The following is a 17,570-nucleotide window of genomic DNA, read 5'->3' on the forward strand; positions in this document are numbered from 1 at the left end:
TGGTGAACAAATTATTGGCACCAGTTTGAACTAGTGACATATTGTATGGTTTTAGTTTAATTTCATGTAGCATTCTGAATTAATCTTCAGTCCTTGTGTTAAATGGATACAGTTTGCAATTAACTACAATCTGTTTAAGCCCCACAAATTTTGCATAAACAAGCTAACACGATAGGTATGGAACAAAGACTGTAGTTAATTTAAGAATGCCAACTTCTGAATCCTTATATAATGGATCTTGTGTCATTAAAATAAAGATCTGAATTGCCAAAGATAATGGACCAAACATGTGAGTTAATCATGTATTTACATCAAACATTCTGCTTAGCAAGCCTTGAGCGATATAGAAAATGCTATTTTGATATTTTCATAATTCATTACATCTAATTTATTTCATTCATTAGCGTTTTGATTTGTTCGAGACAGCTAAGATGTATTTTGGAAAACCAAGACATCTCTTCCGTTAACCAGCTTTTAAATTACTCAAACTGAAACAAGGTTATAATCACTGGTATTGGCAGATAAGAGAATGTTCTATTTCCATAATGTTGTTTTGACTAAATGCTTTCAATTCAAATGCTATGTTCAGCCACTGGAGATCGGGTGATTTACTGTTCCACCACGGTGGTGAATAGAACATTAAGTGGCATTGACTTGACTACTCCAATGCTTTCCTGGTTCACCTCCTATAAACTTGAGATTCACACATCGTAACTCACACCAAGATTCATTTACCTATTGTCTTTATGCTCGCTGACCAACACTGGTTCCTCATACATGCTTCAATTTTTAAATGCTTATCCTTGTGTTCAAATCCTTCCATGGACTCCCACCACATGCTCCCTGACTTTAACCTTCTTCACACACCCTTTCAAGAACTCCATTTTCTCTAACAAGGGGTGGCACGGTGGCACTGTAGTTAGCACTGTTGCCTCACGGCACCAGGGACCCGGGTTCAATTCTGGCTTTGGGTCACTGTCTGTGTGGAGTTTGCATGTTCTCCCCATGTTTGTGTGGGTTTCCTCTGGGTGCTCTGGTTTCCTCCCATACTCCAAAGATATTCGGGTTAGTTTGACTGACTATGTGAAATTAGTGTCGGGGAACTAGCAGGGTAAATACGTGGGGTTATGGGGATAGTGCCTGGGTGGGACTGTTGTCGGTGCAGGTTCAAAGGGCCAAATGGCCTCCTTTTGCACTGTAGTGATTCTATGATTCCAATGAATTCTTTTGCATTCCCAGTTCTTTCACCCAATGATGTGCTTTTTATTCTTTTATGGGATGTGACAAGGCCAGCCTTTATTCTCCATCTCTAAATACCCTAAAGAAAATCATGGTAAACCACCTTATTGAACTGCTATCGTCCATGCAGTGTAGATAAGCCCACAGTTCTGTTAGAGAGTTTTTTGACCCAGTGACAGCAAATATATAGTTGCAAGTCAGGATGCTGCATGATTTTGAGGTGGCACTTTTTCCATTCATCTGCACTTGCCCTTCCACTTTGTGGGTTTGGAACACACCATTGATGGAAGCTTAGCAGTTATTGCAGTGCACTTAGTTGATGGTACATGCTGCTGCCACTGCATGCCAATGGTGGATAGGATGCCAATCACATGGACATCTTAGTCTTGGATGGTGTTGAGTTTGTTCAGTATTATTGGAGCTGCAGTCACACAGACAAGTAGAAGGCATTCCATCATATACCTGTCTTGTGATTGTAGATGGTGGACAAGCTTTGGGGTGTCTAGCAGTGTGTTATTTATTGCAGAATTCCCAACTCATGACCTCTGGCTATTCACACTCCCCCAAAAGAGTGCCCTGCAGTTGCTTTGTGACATCCTTGACTAGCATGGCAACATGCCATCCTGGAATCATATCTACAGCCCTGAAATGCATCCTTGAACCTCTTAACTAATGAATCTCTTATTGTTATTGCTCTTCCTCTCTTTTTCCTCCCATTCTGTAAAGCTTGAGCCACCCCTGGTGCCATGAACCTAGCTCTGATTGTACCATTCGAAGGAACCAACACCCTCAACAGTACCCAAAATGAAAAACCAATTAGTGAGTGGTACCTCAAGGGACTCCTGCATTACCTGTCTGGTTCTCTTAGATTGCCAGGCAGTCACCCAATCATTTTCTGCCTCATGCTCCTACCTTGCAGTGTGACCACTTCTGAATTTGCTGGCCACTTAGCCCCCTCATGAATCTGCTAGAATTACTTCAGTTGTTGCAGGAGCTCTAAAAACTGGAACTCAAACTTCTGCAGCTGGTGCTACTTCCTGCACATGGTTGTCTCAGTCACTTGCAGCCTCCACACAACTTCCCACATACTACAGGTCACACATTCCACGCAGTCAAGCAGCACTGCCGTGTCTTAATTTTTCTTGGCCTTAACTTAAACCTTACAAGTATTGATAATGCTTACTAGTACTGATGAATCTAATACTTAACACACTCTTTTCCACACTCCTTTTCCCAGTGTACTGAATTCCCATGAGCCTAATGTGCTACATACTCAGTCTCCCACTCACTTAGGTATAGCCTGACTATACGCCCTTACTGGCCAAAGGGTTTGAAAAGCCTAACTCTTACATAGACTCTCCGACAAGCTAGTTTAGCTTTCTGCTACAGTAAGTGACATTAATTAAACTGACTACCTTCAACTGATTGGCAGATAACTGCCAGCACCAGGCAGTTCCCTGTTTAACAAGGCAATCTAACTTACTTAAGGTCATTAATTTATGTCAGAGAGTCTGCAGAAGGATCTAGATAGGCTGGGTGAATGGGCCAGGAACTGGCAAATGGAATTTAATGTTGGCAAGTGTGAAGTTGTCCACTTTGGTAGGAATAATGGTAGGGAGGACATTACTTACATGGCGAAAAACTGCAGCATGCGACGGTGCAGAGGGACCTCGGGGTCCTTGTGCATGAGTCGCAAAAACCCAGCCTGCAGGTGCAGCAGGTGGTCAGGAAGGCTAATGGGATGCTGGCCTTCATAGCGAGGGGGATTGAATATAAAAGTAGGGAGGTCTTGCTGCAACTGTACAGGGCACTGGTGAGGCCGCAGCTGGAGTACTGTGTGCAGTTTTGGTCGCCGCACTTACGCAAGGATATTTTGGCCTTGGAGGGAGTGCAGAGGAGGTTTACTAGGCTGATACTGGAGTTGAGGGAGTTGAACTATGAGGAGAGGCTGAATAAACTAGGCTTGTACTCGCTAGAGTTTAGAAGAATGAGGGGAGATCTCATTGAGACATATAAGATGATGAATGGGATGGATAGGATAGAGGTGGAGAGGCTCTTCCCGCTCAGAAAGGACAGTAGGACTAGGGGGCACAGCCTCAAGATAAAGGGAGTGCGGTTTAGAACAGAGTTGAGGAGGAACTTCTTCACTCAAAGGGTGGTGAATCTTTGGAATTCTCTGCCCATTGAAGTGGTGGAGGCTGCCTCGCTAAATATATTTAAGACGCGGGTTGATAGGTTTTTGATAGGCAAGGGGATTAAGGGTTATGGGGAGAGGGATGGAATGTGGAACTGAGACACGACAGATCAGCCATGATCTTATTGAATGGCGGGGCAGGCTCGAGGGGCTAGATGGCCTACTCCTGCTCCTATTTCTTATGTTCTTATGTTCTTATTTATTAGTGTCACAAGTAGGATTACATTGACACTGCAATGAAGTTACTATGAAAATACCCTTGTCGCCTGTTCAGGTACACTGAGGGAGAATTTAGCATGGCCAATGCACTTAACCTGCACGTCTTTAAGGGAATGAAGGAAGGGTGTTGGAAATTGTTTTTAAGCAGAGACTGCTGGTGCATGAGATGCTTTGCTAAAATCAGAACAATGGATTAGTTCCAGATTACTCTTAAAAACTTCTGGTATGTAGATAATGGGTCAAAAGATCATTTTTTGTATTGTAAACTTCTATTATTGTCAAATATGCATCTATTTATGGGTTACTCCCAATTTCCATCCTTTCTTGATTCCTTAAAGCTTTATTCCAAAAATAACTATCCATTTCTCTTTTAAACATTTCAATTTATTCTGCATTGGTACTTCGAAGCAATGCATTCAAACTTCTCACAAACCTACAACTTATACTATAATGCAGAGATAATCAACATCTCTGCAATCTCTGGACCAGCTTTGTATAGAATATAAATAAGGATATACAAAGGGCCTCTTTCCATTTTGTGCCTGTCTTTTCTTTTAAGCAAATCCTGACAGTTTTCATTTTGCTGCCTACCTCTAGTATTGAGGGTGCTAATGTTAATCTTCACTGATCTACTTGGAATTCAGTTGTTGCCTTTATGTTTATAAAAGCACATAATCGAAGATGATTAAATTAGTCTGGCAATCTGCCGGATCAAACAGGTCAGCCATGTCTGATAAAGGTTATATTATAATTGATTAAATAGTATAACAGTACTAGATTTTAATGAGTTAGGAGCACGCACACAAATACAGCAACCACCTCTCCCAATAGATCGGTAGTAATTATCAATAGGATACTTGGTAGATTCACCACAGTACATATACATAGAACCAGGAATAGGCCATTCAGTCCTTCGAACTTGCTCCACCATTCATTCTGATCATCGAATTCAATATCCTGATCCCCTCTTATCCCCATATCACCTTAGCTCAAAAAGCTATACTTAATTTCTTCTTGAAATCAGACAACGTTTTGGCCTCAACTACTTTGTGGTAGCGAATTCCACACATTCACCACCCTCTGGGTGAAGAGATTTCTCACCTCACTTCTAAAAGGAGGTCCTAAATCTTCTGTCTCAATGACATTTCCAAGCAGGGCCAGAACTGCAATGCTGATAGCCCCCCGACAGCACAGTGTTAAAAAATAATTTGCGGCCCTGATTCTGATCATTACCAGTGATACCCACTGGAAACAATAGGGAAATTCACTGATCCTGCTCTCCAAGTTGGAACTATATGTACTGGTAGCAACGAACAGTGGAAGGGTTAACATACAGCAGTAAACTAAACTTAATTTGATTTGCTTTATTGTCACATCTTGCCATATAGTGAAAAGTATTGTTTTTGCACAATATATAGACAAAACATACCATTTACAGTCAGAGCTACGCTGCAGAGAAAGATCAACTTAATATAAGGTAGGTCCATTCAAAAGTCTTACGGCAGTAGGGAAGAAACTGTTCTTGAGTTGGTTGGTGTGTGATCTCAGACTTTTGCATCTTTTTCATGATGGAAGAAGGTGAAAGAAAGCATGTCCTGAGTGTGTGGGGTCGTTGATTATGCTGGCTGCTTTTCCCAGGCAATGGGAAGTGTAGACGGAGTCAATGGATGGGATGCTGGTTTGTGTGATGGACTGGGCTTCATTCACAATCCTTTGCAATTCCTTGTTGTCTTGGTCAGAACAGGAGCTATACCAAGCTGTGATGCATCAGGAAAGAATAAGAACATAAGAATATAAGAAATAGGAGCAGGAGTAGGCCAACTAGCCCTTCGAGCCTGCCCCGCCATTCAATAAGATCATGGCTGATCTGTCGTGGCTCAGTTCCACATTCCCGCCCTCTCCCCGTAACCCTTAATCCCCTCTCTTATCAAAAACCCATCAACCCGCGTCTTAAAAATATTTAGCGAGGTAGCCTCCACCACTTCAACGGGCAGAGAATTCCAGACATTCACCACCCTTTGAGTGAAGAAGTTCCTCCTCAACTCTGTTCTAAACCGCCCCCCCTTTATCTTGAGGCTGTGCCCCCTAGTCCTGCTGTCCTTTCTGAGCGGGAAGAGTCTCTCCACCTCTATCCTATCCATCCCATTCATCATCTTATACGTCTCAATGAGATCTCCCCTCATTCTTCTAAACTCTAGCGAGTACAAGCCTAATTTATTCAGCCTCTCCTCATAGCTCAACCCCCTCAACTCCGGCATCAGCCTAGTAAACCTCCTCTGCACTCCCTCCAAGGCCAAAGTATCCTTGCGTAAGTACGGCGACCAAAACTGCACACAGTACTCCAGCTGCGGCCTCACCAATGCCCTGTACAGTTGCAGCAAGACCTCCCTACTTTTATATTCAATCCCCCTCGCGATGAAGGCCAGCATCCCATTCGCCTTCCTGACCACCTGCTGCACCTGCAAGCTGGGTTTTTGCGACTCATGCACAAGGACCCCGAGGTCCCTCTGCACCGTCGCCTGATGCAGTTTTTCTCCACGTAAGTAATAATCCTTCCTACCATTATTCCTACCAAAGTGGACCACCTCGCACTTGCCAACATTAAATTCCATTTGCCATTTCCTGGCCCATTCGCCCAGCCTATCTAGATCCTTCTGCAGACTCTCCCCACCCTCCGCACAATTTGCCTTTCCACCAATTTTGGTGTCATCAGCAAATTTCGACACCCTACACTCGGTTCCCTCCTCCAGATCATCTATATAGATGGTAAATAGCTGAGGCCCCAGCACCGACCCCTGGGGCACTCCACTAGTCACCATCCGCCAATCCGAATAGCACCCATTGAACCCCACTCTCTGCCTCCTATTTGACAACCAGTCCTCTATCCACGCTAACACCCTACCCCCAACTCCATGCCCCCTGACCTTCTGCAATAACCTCTTGAGGTACCTTGTCAAATGCCTTCTGAAAATCAAGAAAGACCACATCCACCGGCTCTCCTCTATCCACCGCCCTAGACACATCCTCATAGAACTCCAGTAAATTTGTCAGACACGACTTCCCTTTAATGAAACCGTGCTGCGTCTGCTCGATTGCTTTCTAGGGTGCATCTGTAAATATTGGTGAGGGGTTGTAGTGGACATGCCAAATTTCCTTAGCCTCCTGAGAAAGCAAAGGGATTGGTGAGCTTTCTTAATTATAGCATCAGTGTGGAGGGACCAGGACAGATCGTTGGTGATCTGGACACCTAGAAACTTAACCATTTTCACTTCACCACTATTGATGTGGACAGGAGCATGTCCTCCACTATGCTTCCTGAAATTGATGACTATCTCCTTCATTTCACTGACATTGAGGGAGAGATTATTGTTGTCACACCATTTCAACAGATTCTCTTTGTCTTTCCTGTACTCCATTTTGTCATTGTTTGAGATCTGACCCACTATGGTGGCGTCATTAGCAAATGTGAAAATGGAGCTGAAAGGGAATTTGGCCACACAGTCATCGGTGTATAAGGAGTATAGTAAAGCACTGAGGAAATATCCTTATTATACTATTAAGGGAAACCTAATAGTATAGTATTACACTCTATACTTAATATAGTATAGTGCTATAATAGCATGATACTATTATAGTGTATATACTATATGCTATATAGTATATATACTATATATATGATGGCACTGGTGTTGAGGATAATTATGGTGGAGGTGTTGTTGCCTATACTTACTGATTGCGGTCCGTTAGTCATGAAGTCCAGAATCTAGTCAGAGGAATGAGCCGTGCCTCAGGCCATGGAGTTTGAAAATGAGATTAGTTGGGATAATTGTGTAGACGGTTGAGCTGCAATCAATAAATGTCAATAAAGGACATAAATGTCCTTGTTATCCAGGTGTGCCAGAGTTGAATGAAGGGCCAGGGAGATGGTGTCTGCTGTGGCCCTGATGCGGCAAAAGGCAAACTGTGGTGGATCCAGACTACCTGGGTGACCTGAGCTGATATGTGGCATGATGGCATGACTAACCTTTTGAAGCACTTCGTAATGATGGATGTCAGAGCCAGTGGGCGATAGTCATTAAGACACTTAGCCTGGCTTTTCTTTGGTACAGAATGGTGGTCATCTTCTTGAAGCTGATAGGGACCTCAGATTAGTGTAAAGAGAGGTTAAAAACGTCTGTGAGTACCTCCGCCAACTGGTCCGAGCATGATCTGAAAGCTTGTCCGGATGTCCCATCCAGACGAACCGCTTTCCATGGGTTAACTATCAAGAAGGCCGATCTGATGTCTGTGATGGTGACTCCAGATACTGGTTCAGCCGAGGCTTCCAGGGCAGATGATTCCTCTTGCTGCCCTTTTGCTCAAAACAAGCACAGAATGCACTGAGCTCATTGGGGAGGGGTACGTTGTTGCCAAAGAATCTACATGCCTTCATCTTGTAGCCAGTTACATCGTGCAGACCTTGCCATATGCGGTGGGTGTTAGTCTGGCTAGCCTGGGACTCGAGCTTGATCCGGTACTGCCTCTTGCTTTCTATACTTAATGGTTCTTTGTAGATTGTATCTGGATTTCTTGTATACGTCAGGGTCAGCTGACTTGAACGCCTCAGATCTGGGCTCAGTAAGCAGCAGATATCCAGTGGATAAGCAGTGAGCAGAAGGCAGTTTTTTTTGTTTGTTCTTTTTCAGTGGCTAGCACTGCTGCCTCATAGAGCCAGGGAAGTAGGTTTGATTCCTGGCTTGGGTCAGATTGTGCATGTTCTCTCCATATCTGTGTGGGTTTCCTTCAGATGCTCCAGTTTCCTCCCAGTCCAAAAGATGTGCTGGTTAAATGCACTGGCCATGCTAAATTCTCCCTTAGTGTATCTGAACAGGCGGAATATGGTGACTAGGGGATTTTCACAGTAACTTCATTGCAGTGTTAATGTAAGCCTACTTGTGACTAATAAATAAATAAATAAATATCCTCATTCATCCATGGTTTCCAGTTGGGTTAATTATTCCCAAGTGAGAACTCATAGAGAAAGGGCAAAATTTAACTGGTTGTTTTGATTTTCATTGTTGAATAGCACGTGGACTGATACATCAATTTACTGAAGTTTCAATGTGACTGTATAGCAGCATCCCATTGAAGAGTGGAATAATACCTTAGAGATATAGGCAAACATACATTTTGTATTGATGTTGTATACTTTAAAAATCAGTTTTAGAGGCGGTGAGCCTAACTTCAGACTTGTTCATCAACTAGTTATGAAGCATTCGGTCAGCTTGACAAATACCAATGTGAACGCCTGTAAAATAAGAACACTCAGTGCCATTTTTGGCTCGACTCAGACGGGGAATTTATTATACATGCAATGCTTACAATTTAACCATGTACGATATTGTGAAGGTTTGTGGCAAGTCAGCACAAATTTTAAAAACCAGCAAAGATGACAAAAAAAAATGAAAGAAATGAGCGTATGAGAGAAAGTTAGCTAGAAATGTCGGAATACTATCTGCTTTTAAGTGTATAAAAAGGAAAACAAGAGCAGCTGAAGTAAGCATTGATCACTTTGAGGGCCAACTGGGAAATTAATAATGGGATCAAGGAAATGAAGATATTGAATAGGTATTTTGCATCAGTAGTCCCCAAAGAAAACACAAAAAGCCTCCCAAGAATAGTTGAAGATCAAGAGGAATGGAAGAACTTGAAACAATTATGATCACTGGAAAAACAATTAAGGCTACAGGTTGGTAAGTACCCTGGACCTGAATGCCTGCATTGTAAGATCTTAAAGAAAGTGGCTATAGAATAGTGGATGCAATATTAGAAATCTTCCAAAATTATCTGAATTCTGGAAAGGTTTCAGTGGACTGGAAACCACAAATGTAAATTTGCCCAGGTACCATCACAGACCTCCTGCATAATACTCCCATGTTAACTACATGTTTACAGAGTTATAGCTCTTCCTGTTTATAAATGTGCTTTTGGAACTTATATGGCATTATGTATGCAATCTATCGCTCCTTGAACCCTGGGAGATCATCAAATCCTCTGGCTCACTCACACTGACTGCAGTGGTCTATAGAAAATGCAATATACTGATCTGTTCTCAAAATGTGTCATTGGTGATGACCTTAATACTATGATAGGCAGCATGCTGCATTATTCCACTGAGGAATTCAACTGCATTATTTCCACAGGCATGCCTAAAGGATCCAGTTGCAAAAATATTCAACACCAGTGACCTTCATTGTAACAGGGTTTGGCTGACTATCTACACTCGTAAGTGACATTCCCAGCCAGCATCTCAAAGGTTACTGTGGCTTCTGACAGCCTGTTTCCCCTTCATCAGCATGTCTCAGACATTAGAGGGTAAACTCATTCTCAACCTGTATATTCAACTGGGAAAATACGGTCTTGTTCCACATCTCCACAGTTGCAGCGTCCTGCTCTCAGCAGCCCCTTGCTCTATCCAGGTCAGCCACCTCATGCACCTCCAGTGCAACCCATGCCACCTGGCCTTCTTCTCAATCTCCTCATCACTTGTGGATGGCTCTCCCACGAAGTCTACTATCCTCACGTTGTTCAAACCACACAGGCCGAGGTACACACGAGGCAACTAAATGCACAAATCTGCAGGCAACCTTCAGAATTAAAACATGTAGGTAACACTGAATATACACATCTTCCAAGAATAACTGTTCACACAATTCACAGTAGGCTGGACTGCTAAAGTCAAACGCTGAATCCACCTGCAATCTTTAAACCAGCCTCAACATAGAAACATGGAAAAAAAAACAAGTTCCCCATCTGGCTTATTTCCCACATCTTAACAAATTATTATATGCAGTCGATTGGACTGCTAATGAGCTTAAGTATCATTAATTGACTATTAGAATATGGTGTGCAGGCTCCCAATTCCTTGGGCCACCTGCTGACTGCATTATTGCTTTCTGCCGACATTTGGAATGCGACCCAACACCATCACACCAGATATAAAATTGCCGTGGGTGTGAATCAGTCCTGTTTTTGGATCGTATTACTCAGCTCAAAACATCTACAAAGTGATATAGCCAGGTTAAGTGAGTGGGTTAAAATTTGGCAGGTGGCTTATGCGGGGAAATCTAAGTCACTTCACTTTGGCAGGAACAATAGAAAAACAGAATATTATTTATATAGAGGAGGATTGCAGAAATACTGTTGCAGCGGGATCTGGGGGTCCTCGTACAGGAATCAAAAACAAATTAGTTAGCAGGTACAGCAAATTATTAGAAAGGCACCAACAACACTGTGGATGTTCCTGCATCTCAGGTACTGCAGCAGTTCAGGGCAGCACTCCACCATTTTCTCAAGAGCAATTAGGGATGATGAATAAATGCAGGACTATCTAACAACACCCACATCCCAAGAACAGATACAAAAATTGGATTGGAATATTGGCCTTTATTTCAAGAGAGTACAAAAGAAGTAAAGTGTTGCCACGGGTGTACAGGGCATTGGGTGAGACTGCACGTGGAGTGCTGTGTACAGTTTTAGTCTCACTTAAGGAAGGATATACTTGCATTGGAAGCAGATTTCAGAGAAGAGCCACAGCTGATTCTTGGGTTGAAAGGGATGGCTTATGAAGAAAGGTGAGCAGGCTGGGCCTTTACCCATTGGAGCCAAGAAGAATGAAAGTTGATCTTATTGAAACATATACTATGCTGAAGACATCTGACAGGGTAAATTCCCTTTGTGGGGAAGTATAGAACTACGCTTTTAAAAAAAGGGTTTCTCATTTAAGACAAAGATAAGGAGGATTTTTTTTCCTTCAGAAGTCATTCGACTTTGGAATTTTCTTCACCAATGGAGGCTGGATCATTGAATATATTCGAGTCTGAGTTAGGTAGATTTCTGATTGACAAGGGATTGAAGGATGATAGGCAGATAAGCAGGGCGCAGGCAGGAAATGGAGGGAGTTACAGCCAAAATCTGATCAGCCATGATCTTACTGAATGGGAGGGCAGACTCAAGAGGCTAAATAGACTACTCTATTTTGTATGATCTTATGAACACTGTGTGTTGTGAATGGGTTATTGGCCAGTTACACACCTATTCAAGTAATTTTGTCAATGGTTCATTAAGTGATCTTCTGATTTTTAACAAGTTGCTCCCATCTCCAAAATGGACCCTGCAAGTATTTTCACAAAATAATAGCGATGAACGAACAGTTGAAAGCAAGTGAAAAATAAACAACGACATATGTTGGAAGCAAAATATGTGTGCTACTTTGATACCACTAATTGATCTTCAGTTCCCTCTCAACGTCAGATACACCATTCCAGTACATTTTGTGTACCTTCACTATAATGAAGATAACTATACCATCTCCTGCCTCAAAACTAGGGGACCCCTTGCTATCTTCAGCATTCAATTCCTCCTACGGCTTTTATAAAGTTCAACAAAACTTCACCTTATTACCATCATGTTTTCCTCTATCTTTGGAACTTTGGTGTTATCCTGAATCATGGACTTGAGACTAATCATTCCTGTTTCCCAGTTAATTTAAAAAATGGTAAATTACATTTGTTTGCTTTCATTACAAAAGCCTGAGAGTATGTTGCTAAGCACAATGGACCAACGTCTCACCTTCAATTGAATGGGATTGATTTCCTATTTGTTGCTGCTGAGTTACTCCATGGGCATTAAAATGCAGCATATTCACTTTCCTTGAAGCTTGCAAAATGGGAATATTGCTCACAAGCTGTTGTCAAAGCTCTGGATGAGATAAACTGGTTCACTATGCTCTAAATGTGTGGCAAAAGCCAATCTTCACCACTGAAAGTGATAAATTACACCTGGTGCATAACCACACAATCCAAGAGTCAGATTGGGATTCTAACCAGGTTTTCATCTCTCGGAGTTTTCCAGCAATTAAAATGAATGGGATGGGAGATCATGATCTCTCAGTACGTATTTCCATCAAGCTTACCCTTACATGTAATCCATAAATATAGTACAGTGAAGAGAAGCAGATTTACCCACAAATTTCCAGGATAATTTAACCAGCATTAACTCCCAGAGGACGTTATTAATCTGTAGGAATTGCTAGGCACTATTTTAAGCCTCCCTCCCCATGTCTTATTTTGATAATCAGTCTGGAACTTGGTCTTCTCTTTCTTTCCCCCTCCCCCTTACCTTTATTTTGGGATAAAGCGCAGCTTACTGTCATTTAAAAGCCATTTTGATTCGTCCCTAATTCTACTCGTTCAAATGCAGTGGAATCTGGCACTAACAGACCTGTAATGACCTCAGTGAAGTCACTGAAGTTGGCCTCTTGGAGTCTGAGCCCCCTGATTGAGGTAATGATTGCTTGCGCCAAAAAGATTGGTAATGATTGCCTGCCTCAATCAGGGAGTTTCACCTGTATGAATATTGAGGAATGTCAGGGTTGCTAACTCTCCAGATTTAGACTTTGTACCTGAAGCATATTTAGCAATGGAATTGAGCTTGTACATAGAGACAGTCTGATGAAGCGACATTGGCCTCTGAGAAGTTATTTCAAGACCATAATCCTTAACCTAGGTTTCTTCAAAAATTAAGAAAACTCATAGCTTAAAATTGCAAAAGATTGATTTCAAAAGTAAATTAGTAAAATGTAGCCTTTTCAATAAGGCATTGGATGGCCTCTTAAAAAAAGCTTCAGAGAAAGACTTTCACATACAACAGAGTAGAACACTGCAAAAAGGAAAAAAATGTTAAAATTCACCAGCAGACATGCTTTATGACACTGGAATTCCAAACGCTTGGTCACAAATCAAAGATCATTTTACTTTGGAGTCCTGGCAAGCAGACCTTCATTGTGTCCAACAAAAACAGGATAGACACTTTCCTTTTCCATTTATCAAAGCCCTGTGTCAAGCAGACATTTTTATGTGACCACATTGTGCTTTGGAATATATTATGCATACTTTTTCTGCTCTCATTTAAGGAAATGCGACAACAAATACTCATTGCGGCAAAGAAAACCTCTTCCAGACTAAACAGTGAAAGGAGATGAGTGGAGATACTGAACAGGCTAAAAAAAGTCAATAAAGGGGAGGTATTGGAAAAGGAGACTGTACTAATTAATAAATAATTCATCACATCTGAAACAATTTATGGAAATTACAGGTACTGGAATCTTCCATAATTTTAAATATGGGAGAAAGGCCATAGGGTTGGAGAATTATAAATGTTCTGCACCTTTTTGAACAAGGGTGTAAGGATAATCTCTGCATTTACAGGCCAATCATTTTAATGTTGATGGTAGGGAAACTTCTAAAAATGAAAATCCTGGAAACTTTAGTCCCTTGAACAAGTGTAGATTGATTAAGGAAGGCCAGCACAGTTTGTTATGGGCAAATTGTATTTAAATAATTTGAGTTTTTTGATGAGGTAACAGAGAGAATTAATTAAGACAATGTGATTGATGTGGTATATCTGGATTTCCAGAGGTTGTGTATTGGGTTTGTCAGCAAGGTTGTTCAATATAACAGCAGGTCTAGATAGAATGGATGGAAACAAACTGTTCTACTTGTGGCCAGGTTTAGAACCAGAGAACATGGATGTGGTGACTGGCACCAGAAATAAGAAAAACATTTGCATGCAACAAATAATTAAGATTTGGAATCTGCCTGAAAAGGGCGGTGGAGGCAGATTCAACTGAATTTCAAAAGGGAATTAGATAAGCACTTGAAAAACTGCTATATGGAAAAGGCTGGGGAGTGGGACCAGCTGAATTGCTCTTGCAGGTAGCTGGCATGGATGCGTCAGGCTGAAATGGCCTTATTCTGCGCTGTAACCATTCCATGATTCTAAAAGGATCCATTATTTACATACTTGTGCAAAATTTCTCTGCTCAAGATGCAGTTTCAAAAAGGATTTGAAGATAAAGGTAAGTCAGTGAGGAAGAAATAGTTTAAAGTTTATTTATTAGGCTTACACTGACACTGCAAGAAGTTACTGTGAAAATCACCGAGTCGCCACACTCCAGTGCCTGTTGGGGTACACTGAGGGAGAATTCAGCATGATCAATGAACCTAACTAGCACATCTTTCAGACTGTGGGAGGAAACTGAAGCACCTGGACGAAACTCACACAGACATGGGAGAACGTGCAGACTCTGCCCAGAGTGACCCAAGCCGGGAATCAATCCAGATCCCTGATACTGTGAGGCAGCAGTGCTAACTACTGTGCCACCCTATAATGGAGTGAGAATGGTAATAGGTGAACAAGACAAGGTATAGATGGTGTCAGTCCTTTAGAATTAAGAGTTTCTGTTAGATGAAACACAGAACTGGCAAGGAACACATTGGGACAGGCTGGAGGTCACAAGAGCACGAATGAGAATGTCTCAGCAGCAGGGCGCCAAGGGTAGCAATGCTTTATTTGGTAAAAGAAGACAGTCACAATGTATATTTGACATCAAAAGCTGCCTTTACCGTCTATAAATCTACGTAAAAAAATGATGACCGACAATCTGGAATCATAGCCAAAACCTACATCTCAATGGGTTGTTCAAAATTAAATCAACAATTTCAGAAATGCGGGAGGGTTTTTCCCTGAACAGTAATCTAGAGTTTTCTTCCTTCCCCTCCCCATCTCAAAGAACGTGAATACATGAGAAAAATTGGAGCTTTCAAGTTGAAATCAACTTTATTAACTAATGGAATATGGAGTGGAGGTATAAATCAAACACAATTTAATTAAATAGTAATTCAGATAACCTATGATTATACAATCTCTCCTCAAAAAGTCCAAGATTGCCTACTCACAATGAACGCTTAGTATGTAAGTTGCTTAAAAAATATTCATTGGCGATCCTGAAATTTCCTTAAGAATTTTTAGGTTCACTTAAGAGTTTAAATTCCCTCATCACCACTCCTCACATCTTGATTCATGATTATGCCAATACTCCAAATCTCATCGCACTGATCTACGTAAAACAAATCTCGTCCACTAACCTGAAGAAATGATTGCCAGAGAGAGATACGCCACTGCTTCCTTTATATATGTGTCACCTTCCTTATTTTGCAGGATAGACATGGCAGTGGAATGACAATGTCTCTGCATTAAGTCTCGATCTTCTGACTTAAAAATGTCCATTATAGGCAGGAGGCAGGAGGTATCACCAATTTCAATAATTTTCTTTATTAACTGAAATAAAAGAGAAACCTTTTGTGAGCTGCAGGAACTGGATGGAGGCCCTCTAATTTACTGACTCTTTCTCACAGATAACTCCAGGAATGTAATCACGTACTCTATCTGGTCAGTCCCAGAATGTAGTAACTGTATTGCATGATCCTTCGCATACACCTCTGTCAACCTTTCCTCCTAACCAACTTTCATTTATTTACTGACCAAATGTGAACAGTACTGGGAATTTTACTGCATATTCTTTACATACTATATCCACCCTCTGAAAAATCACAATATCCGGTTGTTTAAATAATGGAGAGTGGCCATTTACAGCTTAATTTACCATCTTAAAGATGATTAGTTTAAATCTTACCCCAGTAGACTGCAGAATGCGTTTTCACAACTCTGAATTCTAATCATTTTATTTAGTGTTTCAGAGATGAAAGGAATCTGTCACTCTTCTCTAACCAACATGGAATTCGCGTTCCACATTAGTGTGTGAACTCTTTATGCCCTCTAAAATGGCCCAGTATGGACTCTGATGGTTCTGGATTGAAATCATGTTGTAATCACTCTTCTGACCAATTTTCTATAGCAGCCAATTGAACAATAGGTTAATACAATCCTTAAAACAGCAGGCAAAACAAATCCACAGCAATGTGCTTATGACAAATTCATCCATTTGTAATTTATGTAAATTCCTGACAAGCCATAAAATCTCTCCCCTCCCCAAAAAAGCTGGATTTTTTTCTAGATTTCCAAAAGACATAAGACTATCAATTTAATACTGTACCATTCTAACCAGCTGCGCACGAAAGGTGACATTCCCATGATCTTAGCAGGACTTGAGCCAGCCAGTCTCTACGTTTGTTCTAATTCCATATCAAAACTATAATTTAGGTTTTACTTCCGAGAGAATGATGCATTTTGTTTCAGATAAGACACTAAAATCAAGGATCCATTTGACCAAGTGTGGCATCAAGGAGCCCTAGCAAAACATGTGTCAATGGGAATCAGGGGGAAAATCGTCCATTGGATTGGGATTGTTGGAGGGTAATCATCCCAGCCGAACTTTATAGGAAGTCCTTGGTGTAGCATCATGGCCCAACCATCTTCAGCTGCTTCAATGACCTTCACTCCATCACAAGGTCATTTGCAATTTCTCAGATACTGAAGCATCCTGTTCCCAAGCGCAGCAAGATCTGGACAACATCCAGACTTGGGCTACGTCACAAATAACATTTCTTCCACACAAATGCCAGGCAATAGCCATCTCCAACTAGAGAGAATTTAACTATACGCTTCATATTTAATAGCATTATCATCACCAAATCCCCCATGATCAACATCTGTTCACTACTGACCAGAAACTGAACTGGACTAGCCATATAAAATATTGTGGCTACAAAATCAGGTCAGAGTCTAGGAAATCTGCAGCAAATAACTCACCTTTTGACTTCCCAAAACTTATCCACCACCAGCGGAGCCCAAATTAGGAGGGTGGTGGAATACTCGCCACTTGCCTGGATGGATACAGTTCCATCAACACTCAAGAACTTCAACATTCTCCAGAACTAGTATTCAATATAATTGGCAACCTATCCACCACCTTCAACACGAAGGGGTAGCACTGCATATCATCTACAAGATGCACTGTAACAACTCACCAAGGCTCCTTCAACAGCACCTTCCAAATCCAGGACCTCCACACCTAGAAGGGTGAGGACAGCAGATGCATGGGAACATCACAACCTGCAAGTCCCCTCTAAGGCACACA

The 17,570-nt window shown here is 41.5% G+C and overlaps 1 protein-coding gene across 1 annotated transcript in view; it reads right to left on the bottom strand.

Moving 5' to 3' along the window:
- The window catches only part of LOC145360226 (tetratricopeptide repeat protein 34-like), a 51,683-nt gene that overhangs the window by 26,233 nt on the left and 7,880 nt on the right, over nucleotides 1-17,570 (bottom strand). The window contains exon 3 of the mRNA XM_080215275.1: nucleotides 15,619-15,811. Coding sequence (XP_080071401.1) covers nucleotides 15,619-15,811 — 193 coding nt within the window. The remainder of the gene's footprint in view (nucleotides 1-15,618; nucleotides 15,812-17,570) is intronic.

The sequence above is a fragment of the Carcharhinus amblyrhynchos genome, chromosome 30, assembly GCF_965287045.1.
Source record: "Carcharhinus amblyrhynchos chromosome 30, sCarAmb.v2.hapA, whole genome shotgun sequence".
In the NCBI taxonomy this organism is placed as follows: Eukaryota; Metazoa; Chordata; class Chondrichthyes; order Carcharhiniformes; family Carcharhinidae; genus Carcharhinus; species Carcharhinus amblyrhynchos.